General features: G+C 55.2%; 1 protein-coding gene across 15 annotated transcripts in view; it reads right to left on the bottom strand.

The window, feature by feature from the left end:
• CACNA1C (calcium voltage-gated channel subunit alpha1 C) overlaps positions 1-14,816 on the bottom strand; it is a 459,127-nt gene that overhangs the window by 22,645 nt on the left and 421,666 nt on the right. For 6 of the 15 annotated variants that reach the window (XM_024992747.2, XM_024992750.2, XM_024992746.2 and 3 more), the window contains exons 30-31: positions 12,246-12,329; positions 1,351-1,383 (exon numbers count right to left, since the gene is read on the bottom strand). In XM_024992747.2, coding sequence (XP_024848515.1) covers positions 1,351-1,383; positions 12,246-12,329 — 117 coding nt within the window. Of the gene's footprint in view, positions 1-1,350; positions 1,384-12,245; positions 12,330-12,775; positions 12,860-14,816 lie in introns of all 15 variants that reach the window. The other 9 variants (XM_024992752.2, XM_024992753.2, XM_024992749.2 and 6 more) reach the window with 5 other exon arrangements.

The raw sequence follows: 14,816 nt of genomic DNA, 5'->3' as shown, positions 1-14,816 counted from the left end.
GCCTCTTCTCTCACCTCCAACACAACAGGACACCCCGAGGGGCAGGTTTTGCACGTACCCGCACACCCTGCTCCGCCCCGGGAGAGGCTCACCGAGCCTTCTTTCTGAACCCAAGCTGCTCTCCAGGCAGGCCCAGGGCTGGGAGGAGCTGGCAGCAGGCCGCCCACCTACCAGTACGGGAAGCCACCCGCCTGTGCGGTTTGAAGTCTTTGATGCCCTTCCTCTTTGCATATTCTATCATCTGTGTGCCTACTTGAAATTCTACTTTCTCTCCTTAAAAGGAGGTTGTGTCCACCAGAGGAGGATGGAGAGGAGGCTCAGGGCTTTGTAACTCGGCCGTTGGCACCCCCCCGCCCCACCATGTTCGGGAGGAGAGGAAGAAGAAAGCGCCAGCTCACACGGAACCTCAGCTGTGTGGCGAGTTTGGGAAGTGGGTGCCACAGGGGCATCTACATCTGACTTGTTAAACAGCCAAACTCGAGCTTGCAGCCTGAGTGGTCCTGGGCGCCCGACACTGCAGGCGCCCAATGCTCTACTGACCAGGCGAGGGGCAGGATGCCCAGGGTCAGTCCTTCCAGCCACGGGCCTGGGTTTTGTCAGGGAATGCCACCCTGGGTCTTGCCTCATCTGCTCACTTCGGGGCTTGGGGAATCAACCCACACTCCAGTCTTTCTACAAACTCACACTTGTTCCACGTACGAAGTCTCACTGCAGCCTCTTGGAGACAGCTGTTCCAAGGTGATTTCAAGGTCACTCGAAGTGGCTGCTCTGTCACTTTAGCCAAAGACTCCTGCAGCAGGAGTGGCCCCAACCACACGGCCTGCTGCAGGGACGCGGGCGTGTGGCCCAGTTCTAAGGCCCCTCATAGCTAAGGATCCCACTGTAACCTCTCGCTGGGGCCTTGATCAGAGCTCCCAGGAGCTGGTGATTAGGAGGGACACACTGCCTCTCCACCTCCACTACATTACCTCTCCTTCCTCTCTCCCAGGGGCCTTGCCGTGGTGCCGGCCTGTGTCCCATGCAAACCCCATATCAGACTAAGGTTGGAGATGCCAACAAGCAGGGTCCTCAGGATGTTTAACAGGAACTGGCCCTCTGGTCTGATTCTCTCCCAGTGGCTTTTCAGATGGTCAAGGTCACAGTGAACTGCCACCCACAGGAAAGCTCACAGACGAAACATCACACCAACAGCACTGACAGCTCGCAGACCAGGCAGGCAAGGCGCATGGCAGACACAGGTGGGTGACATGCATCGGGGCCGGGCTCCGAGACGCCGGGGGTTGGGGGAGGCAGTGGGGACGTTAGGGGGGTCACAGAAGCTGAGAGCGTGGTCTGGAGGCTCGGTCTTACCATAAAGGGAGAGCATTGGGTATGTTCAGCTGGCTTTAAAGAAAGGCAGACAGAGATAAGCTGTAATGAGTCTCCCACGAAGAGGCCCGCGTTCCAGGTCTCGGTGACACAGGAGCAACCCAGTGGCAGCAGAGGGCAGGAGGGCCAGGCGCGGGGGCCCAGGTCTGGCAGGCGCGGGGCATGTCCACCACCAGCTGCCACCCAGCCAGGCTCTTGGGTGTTCTGCCCAGAACCATCTCTGGTGGCAGACTGACTAATTCACTCGTTATCACTGAGGTCTTCTGGATTTTGAAGGTGGATTCACTGTGTCCTGAGACAGCCTCCAGGGGCTGGCACTGCACACACTTACCCAGCACTGCCAGCTGAAGCTGAAAGGCCTTGCTTGTGCCCCTGGTGGCTTTTGGCCCACAGGTATTTGAGCAAAGGAGCCTGGGGTGGTGACCCTCCAGGTTCCAGGGAGGACCGAGGTTTGGGTACCCCCCATGTGGCAGGGCCAGCCTTCGAGCTGAGGTTCCTGGTCCCTGGGTGTGGACTGTGGCCACAGGCATGAGATAAAGTGTGGACCTGGTTTTTAAATTTGAAAGCCCTGCACACAATTGAGGACATTAGTGTTAATGGCCTGGGAAGCTGTCCTCACAGGCCTGACCACGGGCACGTTAGGGGGCAGGGGACTGGCTGCAGGGGAGCATTCCCGGCAGCCCAGAGCTGCGCCCGGGGAGGCACCCTGCCCTTTGGCCCCTGGACGGTCCTGCCCCCAGAGCCGCCGACTCCACCTTCACTCCACCTCCGCAGCCGCCCTCCACTGTCAGAGCGTTGCTCCTGTGCTTTGTTCTCAAGGTACAAACAAGGACAATGTACAATAGGGCTTCTGAAGGGCGGAATTGTGCACGACCAGACATTTGCTCGCAGGCTGAAAATTCTTCTCGGGTGATAGATTTCTCAGCAAGTTCCTTTTTTCCCAAAGCAAGTTGGGAGGTGTCCTTTTTGTGGACTGGTGGGGCCCCAGGATGAGGGACAGGAGGAGGAGGGAAGAGAGAGGATGCCGCGCTGGTCACTTATGGACCACGGCCGAGAGCTGTCCCTGCTCCCCGAGGGGCCTGGCTGCCAGGCCCACCCATGTGCCTGCAGGGGGGCGGGTGTCTAGGACGTGGCCAGCAGGCCGGGACGGAACACGCAGACACAGACACACATGCACACACATGCACGCAGGAAGCTTCCGCTTGGTCAGGGACCTGTGCCCCGCATGAACACCTAGGAGCTCCGTGTTTCAGGGGTTCTGTGGGCGAGGGGCACAAGGTCTCCATATACACTCAGGGCTGGGGCTCTGGCCACTGCTTCCATCTGGGATGCACCCTGAAAACCACCAGAACTGCCCGTACTCCTAACATCCCTGAGCAGAGGCTTGAAGTCTTCTGGTCAACCCCAGCCTGCATGGGACCAGAAGGGCTGACTCAGAGGGCCCACTTGGGTGACTTGGCCCAGCCCAATGAGCCTTGGCGACGACAGAATTAAAACTACTTATTTTACTTCTTAAACATTCAGCATTCTTCCTTTGGGATATTAGTTTTTTTAATGTTATTTTTTTAAGCATAACTTTTTGTTGTTTTTTCTGCCTGTGCTGCCCAGAACGTGGGACCTTAGTTTCCTGGCCAGGGATCAGATCCATGTCCCCTGCAGGACTCTGGGGGCTGAACTGGGGAGCCCCGTTTATGCTGGCAGTCATTCAGGGAGCGGCTGGAGCCTCAGGAGCTGCGCTGCTGTTCATCTGCAGCCTGCCGGCCCGGCGTGTGCTGGCACCTGCAGAATTCAGACTACACGGTGCTGATTACAAGATCACCAGGATTGTTTTATCTTCCTTGGGAGGAACAGTCATTCAAGCAGACAACCAACAAGAGGAGCTCGAACAAAGTCAGTTTGTCAGGAGCACTCACAACAACACAAAGTCCCATACGTGGGTGGTGTGGGGTGGGGCAGACAGACAAACAGAGACAGAGAGACAGACAGAGATGGACACAGTGAGCCTGACAGGTGGAGAAGAAACAGACTCAAGGAAACGAATAAGCAGAAGCAGGAAGTGACATGAGAGAGTGAGGGCTTTGGGGGCGTGGTCAGTGCTTTGGGGCCAGAGATTGGCTCCCTCACTTGCTCCACGAGCTTAGGGAATAGTTGAGGTCCCTCCGCTGTGGATGGTCTCTGGCTGAGCCAGCTGCTGGGGACGGGCATCACCCGCTGACTGGAGGGCTGGCCGTGTGGCCGAACAGGGCTCTGCCCTGCCTGCTGCCTTCTGTCCAGTCCTCTGATTTAGGGCAAAGGAGGGGCGTTGAAGGGCATCCTTGGTGGCACTAGTGATAAGGCATCCACCTGCCAACGCAGGAGACGTAAGAGATGCGGGTTTGATCTCTAGGTCGGGAAGATCCCCTGGAGGAAGAAATGGCTACCCACTCCAGTATTCCTGCCTGGAGAACCCCATGGACAGTGGAGCCCGGCAGGCTATAGTCCACGGGGTCGCAGAGTCAGACACGACTGAAGCAACAGACCACGCACGCACAGGGGGTTGTATGTGGAAAGAAAAACTAAGAATGGGGCAGGAGAGGAAAGGAAATGAGATGGGGAACACATGTACACCCATGGCTGATTCACGTCAATGTATGGCAAAAACCACTCCAATGTAAAGTAGCCTCCAATTAAAATAAATTGATTTAAAAAAAAGAAAGGAAATTAGAAGATGACAGAAAGGGAAAGGGTCTTGGTCAGAAGGCTCAGAGCGAGCGGGTCCCCTTTGGGTCCTGGTTGTCGGGACGCTGGACAGCTAATATGGCTAGGCTGAGAACCCCCTCCAGGGGCCTCTTGGCTCAGCCCTGAGGGAAGGATCTTCCTCCAGGCCTTGGCTTTGGGACACTCTCTGCCCCTACCCTCGGAGAAGGCAATGGCACCCCACTCCAGTACTCCTGCCTGGAAAATCCCATGGACAGAGGAGCCTGGTAGGCTGCAGTCCATGGGGTCACTAGAGTCGGACACGACTGAGCGACTTCACTTTCACTTTTCACTTTCATACATTGGAGAAGGAAATGGCAACCCACTCCAGTGTTCTTGCCCCGAGAATCCCAGGGATGGCGGAGCCTGGTGGGCTCCCATCTATGGGGCTGCACAGAGTCAGACACAACTGAAGCGAGTTAGCAGCAGCAGCAGCAGCAGCAGTAGCTGCCCCCAACCTGGAGCCCTCATCAATTTGCTGCCCAGCACATGGACCTCATTCTGCAGGCGGAGCCTAGGCTCAGGAAGAGGCTCCCCACGTCCAACTGGACTGTGGCCTGTTGGGGGCCCGCTCACGGCTGGTGAGCAGGGCTCTGCTCAACCTCTCGGGGCCAGCTTCACTTACAAGCGGAAGAGAAAGTGCCCTTCGGGACAGGGGGAGGCCAAGGTCCACCTTCTCACTAGGGGTCGTGCTCCTGAAGGCCTTACGTCCACGCCCAAAGCGCTTCTCTAGGTCTAGCCTCACCTCCGTTCTTTTAAAGGCAGTGTTACTTCCTGGCAGGCAGCTTCCTGAGTCAATACTGCCCTCTGTGACCAGTGTTTTGGGAACAAGGTGCCTTGGTGGCTTGTTGGGGGCACTGGGTGGGGGTGGTGCTTAGGAGGGGAGGGGCTCGAAGGGGTTCCAGGAGCGGGGGTGGGGGCGGCACAGGAAGGTGGCAAGGATCATGGCTTCCCCCTCGGCTTGGCCCGAGACCACCAGTCTGATTTACTCGACCTCAGAAGCAACCCAGGCCAGGCGGACCACTGCCATCTGGATACTGACGTCTGTTCTGGCCCCTCAGCCGTGGTGGGGGCAGAGAAGCTGGGCAGGAGCCAGGCGTGGGCTGCGGGTTGGGTGGTGGGAGGGAGGCTCTGACTCAGCCTGAGGGGGTGGGCGTGCAGCAGACGCTCTGACTCAGGACGTGGCCAAAGTGGGAGCCAGTGAGGGCAGTCGTTGGAAGCCAGGCCCGTGGGTCTGTGGTTAAAAGACCGCTGGTTCCAGGAGCCAGGTGGGCAGCACCCACCTGGGGCCCCAGCATGCATGCTGGAAGCTCTGAGCCGAGTCCTGTCCATTCTGTGTCCTCTCCGCCCACTTTCTCTTCCTGTCCAGCAGGCAGTGTGTGTGTGTGGGGGGTGCTCCACACTTCCTGTGCCCTTTGGTCTCCAAGCCCCACTGGCCCACAGTCCGGGCATCCAAGCATCCCCACGTGAGTGTTCTGACTCCATGGCCCCCAATCTCCACACGTGGACCTGCCAGGAGGTGTCCAGCCCCCAGGTGAGTTGTTGCTCTCGGTCACATGGCTTCCTTGTGCCCAACTAGGGACACCTGTGTTCCTGACGAAGGACCTGGGCCTCCCAACACTTCCTGTCAGCAGGGGAGGGAGGTTGCGGGTGGGGGGCGGGCGGTTGGCTGAATCCCTGGAAGCTTCCACGGATTTCCTCTTGGAATAAGAATTCCAGACTTGAGGGACAGAGGAGAGGGGGCTTCCTCAGGGACACGAGGAGGAGGAGGAGGTGCCGTGTCAGGAGGGGCTAGGCAGCTGGGCCACAGACATGGACAGCCGGGGCCCGGGGCCTCCTCTGGTCACATCGTGGGATCCAAGGCATCTCCCAGAGCAAGGGGGTTGTTCTGAGCCAGAGGCCTCATGCCTGGATGGCTGTGTCCCCCTTCCAAATGGTGGAGCGGCTTCATCCTTGGTTCCTGTGCACAGCAAACAGGTCCCTAGACCATGGACACCTCTTCCTAAAGGTGCCAAAATCTCCCCTTTGTGCTCAGGGGAAGCCCCAAATCTGGTGCTCTCCCTGACCACCCGCCCTGCTCGTCCTGCCCAGGGACCCACAAGGGCATCGCCTCACTTCTTTCGGCTCTTTGTTGTTGTTGCTCAATCACTCAGTCGTGTCCGACTCTGTGACCCCATGGACTGCAGCACGCCAGGCTTCCCTGTCCTTCACCATCTCCCAGAGCCTGCTCAAACTCATGTCCATCGAGTTGATGCCATCCAATCATCTCATCCTCTGTCGTCTCCTTTTCCTCCTGCCTTCAATCTTTCCCAGCATCAGTGTCTTTTCCAATGAGTTGGCTCTTTGCATCAGGTGGTCAAAGTATTGGAGCTTCAGCGTCAGTCCTTCCAATGAATATTCAGGGTTGATTTCATTTAGGATTGACTAGTTTGATCTTGTGTCCAAGGGGCTCTCAAGAGTTTTCTCCAGCACCACAATTCGAAAGCATTAATGCTTCAGCGTTCAGTCTTCTTTAGGGTCCAATCTCACATCCACTCATCACTACTGGAAAAACCATAGCTTTGACTATATACACCTTTGTCCATAGAGTGATGTCTCTGCTTTTTAATACTCTTTTTAATACACTGCTACTTGGATGAAAAGCTATGACAAACCAAGGTTACCAAGGTTGAGTTACCAAGGTTTGTTATAGCTTTTCGTCCAAGTAGCAGTGTATTTTCTTTCAATTTTTAGGTCTTTTCTTTGTTTAGATCCACCTCTTCACTACAGCTCATCTTCCGAGAACAGCACCTGCCTTCTCCGCTCCCCACTTTCTGATCCCTTCACTTGGTACTTCTCATCTTTTGCATACCATGAGACTTCCTGGCTTTCTGTGCCTGATCGTCCCCTGGCCCTAGGATGCTGGCTCTTGAGGACGGGTTTCTGTTTGGTCCACAACGGATCCCAGGTGCCCGGCACACAGAAGGCAATGATGGTTCCTAGGAAGCCCACCTCCCTAGGGGGCACCAGAGCCTGCAGAGGTGGGAGGACGGAGCCGTTGAAGAGAAGGGGGTGAATCTGAACCTGGGGAATATCTAGAGGGATGAAGACAGCAATTGGTGATTTCAGGAAAGATAGTCAAAGATGAGGAGTTACAGGTGAGGAGCCTCCAGAAATCCTAAGGCTGGAATAGAACCTTCATCCCAGAAGGGAGGTCTGGTGAAGAAAGAAGGACTAGAAAACTCAAGGTGGGGGGCGGAGCTGGAGCAGTACCCAGCAAAGTCCTGGTGCCGAGCTCTTCCCTGGCCCAGGGAGCGCCAGGCCCCAAGCTGCCGGTGGCAGGAGGCAGACCTGCAGTAGAGGGCCCTGCGTGGGGATGAAGTGCTACTGCTCCTGTAACTGGACCCCATGATCCTGGCTGCTGTCCAGGTGCAGGGCCGTGTCCCTGCTATGGGCTAGGCCTGTCTGGCTTGAGTTACAGGCAGTGGTCAGTGAGCTTGCCTTGATCCCGCCACACCCGTCAACCAAGAGTCCAGTGTCTCTGGGAACAAGGGCTGTGAGTCTGTGATTGGCAGGTGTGTCGGCAGGGAGCTTGGAAAGAATGTCCTTGGCTTGGTGCCATGTTCTCTCCCCTTCAACAGCGCTCTACAGTGTATGCCAGGCTTCTACATGAATGCTCTTAGCTGAGCTTCAATACCTGGCAGTAATATCACGCTTCCCAGACCGTGGAGGAGCAGTGTTAAGACTCCAGCACTTGGTCTGACCCGCGTCCAGCCCTCTCCTCTGGCCCCTTGCCTGGGGTGACAAGGTGCACCTCCTAACTGCATGTGTGGGAGGAAAAGGAAACAGTGGGGGTTGCATGGAGGGTCTCCAGCCCCCGCTTTGCTCTCCATTACAGGCACTGTCCCCATTCTATCTCCAGACCACCCTCCCCATGACTTCTGACAGACTCCTCCATCTATGGAGTGAGGTGTATCTCCACGTGGGTGAAGAAGCCTGGGAGGAGCTGAGTGGCTTCCGGCCAGAAGGGACACTGGCCTGTAACTTCTTGGTTTTGAAAATAAAAAACCTCCTGTGGTTCTTTAGGATATAAACCATGGAACATATGGGCTGAGCCAATCCTGGCCAGCAGGAGGCCATGCACGAGAGGGGGATGTGGGATTCGCGTGTTAACAAAGGGCACTGCGGACTGGACAGACAGCAGCACTAGCCCCAGGTGTGGGGAGCCAGCCACCCTGGGAGGCCTGGGCTCCAGTTGAGGGGCGGGAAAGGCAGACAGCAGCGCTAGCCCCAGGTGTGGGGAGCCAGCCACCCTGGGAGACCTGGGCTCCAGTTGAGGGGCGGGAAAGGCACTGACAGGCTGCACTTTTACCTGTGCTCAGCCTCACCTGTGTCACACCTTTACTTATGCCCCGCCCTCACCTATGCCATACCCTCACCTGTGCCCTGCCGTAACCTGTGCCCCGGCCAATGGGGATTATCATCCTTGGCTGTTAGGCTCATGGGGGAGGGACTCCAGAGCTGGAGGCCATGACGAATTGTAAATGGAAACCGTTGTACAGATGGAGGTTCTGCGTGTGATGCCACTCGCCAGTCCTGGGGTCCTGCACCACTCCAACCCCAACAGCCAATTTTTGGGGTAGAAGTTTTATATTCTAGAGATTTTTCCTCTGTCTTTACTTTTTGTTTAAAAACAGCAGTCAGCTCAGTCACTTAGTCATGTCTGACTCTTTGGGACCCCATGGACTGCAGCACACCAGGCTTCCCTGTTCTTCACCATTTCCCTGAGTTTCCTCAAACTCATGTCCATTGAGTCAGTGGTGCCATCCAACCATCTCATCCTCTGGTGTCCCCTTTTCCTCCTACCTTCAATCTTTCCCAGCACCAGAGTCTTTTCCAATGAGTCAGTTCTTTACATCAGGTGGCCAAAGTATTGGAGCTTCAGTTTTAGCATCAATGCGTTCAATAAATATTCAGGACTGATTTCCCTTAGGATTGACTGGTTTGATTTCCTTCCTGTCCAACGACTCTCAAGATTCTTCTTCAGCACCCCAGTTCAAAAGCATCAATTCTTCCACGCTCAGCCTTTTTTATGGTCCAACTTTCACATCCATATGTGACTACCAGAAAAACCACAGCTTTGACTAGACAGATCTTTGTTGGTAAAGTAGTCTCTGCTTTTTAATATGCTGTCTAGGTTTGTCATAGCTTTTCTTCCAAGGAGCAAGCATCTTTTAATTTCATGGCTGCAGTCACCATCTGCAGTGATTTTGGAGAAAATAAAGTCTCTCACTGCTTCCATTGTTTCCCCATCTATTTGCCATGAAGTGATGGGACCAGATGCCATGATCTTAGTTTTTTGAATGTTGGAATTTTAAGCCAGATTTTTCACTCTCATCTTTCACTTTGATCAAGAGGCTTTTTAGTTCTTCTTTGATTTCTACCATAAAGGTGGTGTCATCTGCATATCTGAGGTTATTGATATTTCTCCTGGCAATCTTGATTCCAGCTTGTGCTTCATCCAGCCTGGCATTTCACCTGATGTACTCTGATATAAGTTAAATAAACAAGATAACAATATGCAGCCTTGACATACTCCTTTCCCAATTTGGAACCAGTCCATTGTTCCACGTTCAGTTCTAACTGCTGCTCTTGACCTGCATACAGATTTCTCAGGAGGCAGGTAAGGTGGTCTGGTATTCCCATCTCTTTAAGAATGTTCCACAGTTTGTTGTGATCCACACAGTCAAAGGCTTTGGTGTAGTCAATGAAGCAGAAGTGGATGTTTTTCTGGAATTCTCTTACTTTTTCTATGGTCCAACGGATGTTGGCAATTTGATCTCTGGTTCCCCTGCCTTTTCTAAATCCAGCTTGAACATTTGGAAATTCTCAGTTCATGTACTGTTGAAGCCTCACTTGGAGAATTTTGAGCATTACTTTGCTAGCGTGCGTGTGAGATGAGTGCAACTGTGTGGTAGTTTGAGCATTCTTTGGCATTGGAATGAAAACTCACCTTTTCCAGTCTTGTGGCCACTGCTGAGTTTTCCAAGTTTGCTGGCATATCAAGTGCAGGACTTTAACAGCATCATCTTTTAGGATTTGAAATAGTTCAGCTGGAATTACATGACTTCCACTAGCTTTGTTTGTAGTGATGCTTCCTAAGGACCACTGACTTCGCACTCCAGGCTGCTGGCTATAGGTAAGGATCACACCATCATGGTTATCTGGGTCATGAAGATCTTTTTTGTATAGTTCTTCTGTGTATTCTTATCACCTCTTCTTAATATCTTCAGTTTCTGTTAGGTTCATACCATTTCTGTCCTTTATCGAGCCCATCTTTGCATGAAATGCTCCCTTGGTACCTCTAATTTTCTTGAACAGATCTCTAGTCTTTCCCATTCTATTGTTTTCCTCTAGTTCTTTGCATTGATCTCTTAGGAAGGCTTTCTTTTCTCTCCTTGCTAGTTTTTGGAATTCTGCATTCAGATGGATCTCTCTCTCCTTTCCTCCTTTGCCTTTCCTTTTTGTGCGTGTAAATGCATGTGCACAGAAAGAAACCAGCAGGCTGAGTGATGACGTGGGCCTGGCCACCATGGTCTCCTGGCCTGACCCCAGAAGACCCTGGGACTGGGTGCGTCTTGTGCACAGGGGCCTGTCTGCTGTTACCTTCCTGCCCTTGGTTCCTGCACAGACCCCCACAGAGATCCCTCCTCCAGAAGCAGGCCCACCCTGATCTTCCCTGGTCTCCCCCAAGAGGGCCCCTTGGTCTGAGCACAGGGCCCTGGTCAGGGATATGCACGTGCAGGTATCCGAGAGCCCCTGGGGTACAACCTGGGGCCACATGGAGGTGCAGGGAGTGGTGCGAGGGAGAAGAGGCCTAGGTTGGGGGGAGCTCAGTTTCCTTGTGCTCCAATGATTTACTGGATAAGGTCAAGGAAGTGCGTGTGCACGGGAGTTTACACACACACACACACACACACGCACGCACATCACAAGACAAAGACGACCCAGGGGATCCCTGAGACAGAGAGGCAACCAAATCTGGGCAGTGGGTCAAGCACGGAGGGGTGCGGTTGACAGCAGGACGTAATGGCCTCCTCCCAGCATCCACCCCCAGGAAGGGGCAGACAGGCTTCTGACGGGGAATCAGGACAAGAAGTAATGTCAGTTCAATGACTGGCAGCCAGCTTTGGGGTGGAGGGGCGGGTAAGGACTGGGGTAGAGGGGCTGACGGTCATGGGGGTTTCTGACACCTTAGATCAGAACCCTTCAGCATCTGCTCTGAGCTGTTACTCAACGGTTCAGTGCATCAACATTTGTGCAAACATTATCAAGTCTCTTAACCAATGAAAAACCATGACAAGGAACTAAACCACACATGTTAAAGACCAGCCACAAGAGGGCTTGCCTACAGATAGAGAGAGAAGGTTGAGCATGCCGGGGACAGACGAGCGTGTGCAGGGGTTGAAGACTGTCTAGGAGGGGCAGCTCCCAGGAGCAGGTGCAGGAGGCCCTGGAGCCAAGCTGGGGTGTGGGCCAGGGAGAGCCAGGCAGGGGCAAGGCTGGTCCTTAGGGCAGGCTCATGTGGGGCCAGGTGCTCCACAGTAAGCAGAAGGGTAGGGGGGGCGGGGAGGAGCCCTCTCCAGAGAAGAGGGATACAAGTGTTCTCCCAGTAAAGGGCCCTTCCAGAGTGAATACAGGGCGGGGTGCGCTGAGAGGGCTGGCCAAGTGGGAGCCTCTGCCCGCCCAGGATCCTCAGGAGAGGCTTTTCCCGGATGCTGGAGCAGGAAGGGGCTGGGTCCCCGCCCCGGCAGCTGCCCAGGGGTTGTAAACAGCCCTCCATCGCCTTACTCTGGGGTCCCGGGGCTGCGTCCTCCTAGACAGTGTGCATCATGCCAGGCTGATTGTAAAGAGGAGAGGAAAGGATGCAGGAATCAGGACTCAGAAGGAGAGGAGGGCCTAACTCGTTCCAAATGTTAAAAAAAGAGAATAAAGAAATCTCAAAATAAAGCAACAGGAAAAAAATCCTTTAAACCAATTTAAACAAACAAATGAGAATAATGGAGTGGAAATGAGCTGGGAGGAGGAGAGGAGGCGAAGGAGAGCGATGGGGGCGAGCGTGAGGCAGGCACGGCGTCACAGGGCGGGACGCCGGTACTTACGTTTACCTCGGTGATGGCTATATCAACAATGCTACCCACAACAATCAAGGCGTCAAATGTGTTCCATGCATCACAGAAATAGTGCTGCATGGGCAGAGGAGCCGAGGGAGGGAGGGAGAGAAAAACCAGCGACAAAGGAAACAAAACAAAAGGAAGAGGAAAATGAAAACAAAACAAAAAAAAGCATGAAAGGAAGGAGAGAAGAGAAAAAAATGAGAAAAGAAAGAGGTTATGTGGGCATACTGGACCCCTTACCACTCCACAGTTCTGGAGGTGCACGCCTGCACCCGTTGCTCACGGAGCCTGACAAAAGTGGGTTAGTCGGGGGCCGGGCGGGCGTCCGGGAGGAGCGGGAGCCTTTGCCCGGCCTGGCGGAGTGGGGATAGTGGGGGGGGCTCATGTCCCCCAGGACGGCGGCAGGTGCGAGAGAAAGCATGACTGGAGCGGGTAAAACAGGAAACCAAAAAATAAACCGAAGGAGGTGAAGAGAGAGGGGGGCACGGAGGCGTCCTGGGCAGAGTCATACTCACATTCGTCTCACTGAGAATGACGTCAATTACGCTGCCAATTACGATCAGGAAGTCAAAGACATTCCAGGGGTCACTAAAGTAGCCCTACACGGGGCGGCAGGACGGGAGTGAAAAGGAAGGTTAGACAGACAGGCATAGAGCCCGCGGGGCCGCCCGGCGCTGCTGGAGTCCGAGCCCAGGAGGGGCGGCCGGCCCACCCCCCCACCTGCCTTCCCGGGTGCCCCTCCTCAGACCCGGCCCCTGGCCACCCTTCCTGTGTCCCCAGCACCTCCCAGGCCTCCGACTCTTTTGTCCGAGGGCTGCCTGCTGGGATGGAGGTGACACGGGGCAGGGCCCTTGAGGCGTGATCTGGGAATCACAAGCAGCATTGGTGTGGTCCAGGTGGGTGGCCAGGCCCTTGGGCTCAGTGGTGACTCAGGTGGAGCTCACGATGACGAGGGGACCACGTCATCAGAGCAGCATCTACAACCAGGTCACCCTCATGCCAGCCCCAGACGGGCATTAGCCCTGGATTTGCCTCTGTCCAGAGGCTTTCTTCACTTCAAGGGGATGGAGGCTGGGTCAGGCCCAAAGCCTGGAAATGTGTGTGTGGGGCCTGGACTGCGTCTCCGAAGCCCCGTCTCCAGCATCATCACTGTGACCAGCATCCTGCTGAGACGCCCTGAGAGAACAGGGCTCTCACAGCCTTTCCTGCAGGCAGGGTGGGGGCCTGGGACAGAGGCCTCTCGGGAGGAGCACACGGGCCGTCATGCCTGGTGCCTGGCAGGCAGCAGGGTGCTGAACCAAACCCCTTGTCCTGCACATGTGGATTTTGCCTGTTTTACACTGTATTTGGGGAAGGGAACAGATGCATGTTTTTGAAACATTTCTGGAAGCATGTGGATGACTGACTGTCTCCATTTCCATGAGGAGTCCTGGGTAGGCAGACTCTCTGCAAAGACAGGACGGGTCCTCTCAGAGTGGAGGAGTCAGGGAGTGGTGCTCTGGGACACATGGATGCACACTCGCGGTTCAGGATCCCGGGAGCTGGGCAGTCGCTCTCCCGGGGGGTGGAGTGGGGAGGGTCAGCACCAGGGGAATGTGTCTACTTTAAGAGAGGACATCTGCCCCTTTGGTCCTTCCAGGGAAGCCCCCGCCTCTAAGCGTCTCCCAGGCCCCTCTCCCCAGCCCTCCTGGGGGTGGCCAACTCTCCCTTTGTGTTCCTGACTCTTAGGAGTCAGGCGTCTTCTGTTCGCCCATTTCTCCCGGCTCCATCCTGCTTCCTGACCCCTCACTTCCTAGCTGTGCCCCCTTTCAGCTGGATCACAAGACATGCTGTCCAGGCCATTACTCTTAGTGCGGAGGTCAGGTCACAGGGACAGGGCCTTCTCAGTTCCCAAGCATGTCTGCCCATGTAAGCAGAAATGCCACCACAAAGCCTCTGGACAACCGGCAGGGAGCAGAGGTTGGCCTAGGGCATGGGGAAGTGAGGGTCACTTGGAACCCTGGCCATCTTGTCAGCCTCCTTGAGTGTTTCTCTGAATATCACAGGGCCCCTGGGGCAGAAAGAGACTTGTTCTCCCATTTGAGCTGTGGGCAGGAAAGAACCAACCCCTCCTGGGTGCTCACATGGCATTTCAGGCACATGGGGAGTGCCGGTTTTGAGGGCACAGAGTGAGGACCTCAAACGAATGACAAATGTGCATGTGTTCAACATCACTTTTGGAAAACGCTGGGGAGCTACCTCCAGCAGGGAGAATGGTTTCAGGAGGAAGGGGTAGGGGGTTCAGGCAGAGAGAGGATGGGAGCAGGAACCAGAGAAGAGTCCAGGACGTCCCGCATCCAGCCTAGAAAACCCGGCGACAGAGCGTTATTGGGGCCAAGGGGAGGAGGAGAGAGGGCGACGGGAGTCTTGCTCGCAGGGAAGGCTGGAGTCTCCGGTTCACCAGAGGGACCTGGAACAGACGGGTGGGTCACCTGGGTCCGCAGTGCGGCTGAGGGGAGAGACAAGGGAGGAAGGCAGGCAGAAGCGGTGGACAGGAGGTTAACAAAGGGCGAGCAC

This window comes from Bos taurus, chromosome 5, assembly GCF_002263795.3.
Source record: "Bos taurus isolate L1 Dominette 01449 registration number 42190680 breed Hereford chromosome 5, ARS-UCD2.0, whole genome shotgun sequence".
Classification (NCBI taxonomy): Eukaryota; Metazoa; Chordata; class Mammalia; order Artiodactyla; family Bovidae; genus Bos; species Bos taurus.
Note: the sequence above shows the minus strand (reverse complement) of the source record. Positions and strands in the feature narration are given on the sequence as shown.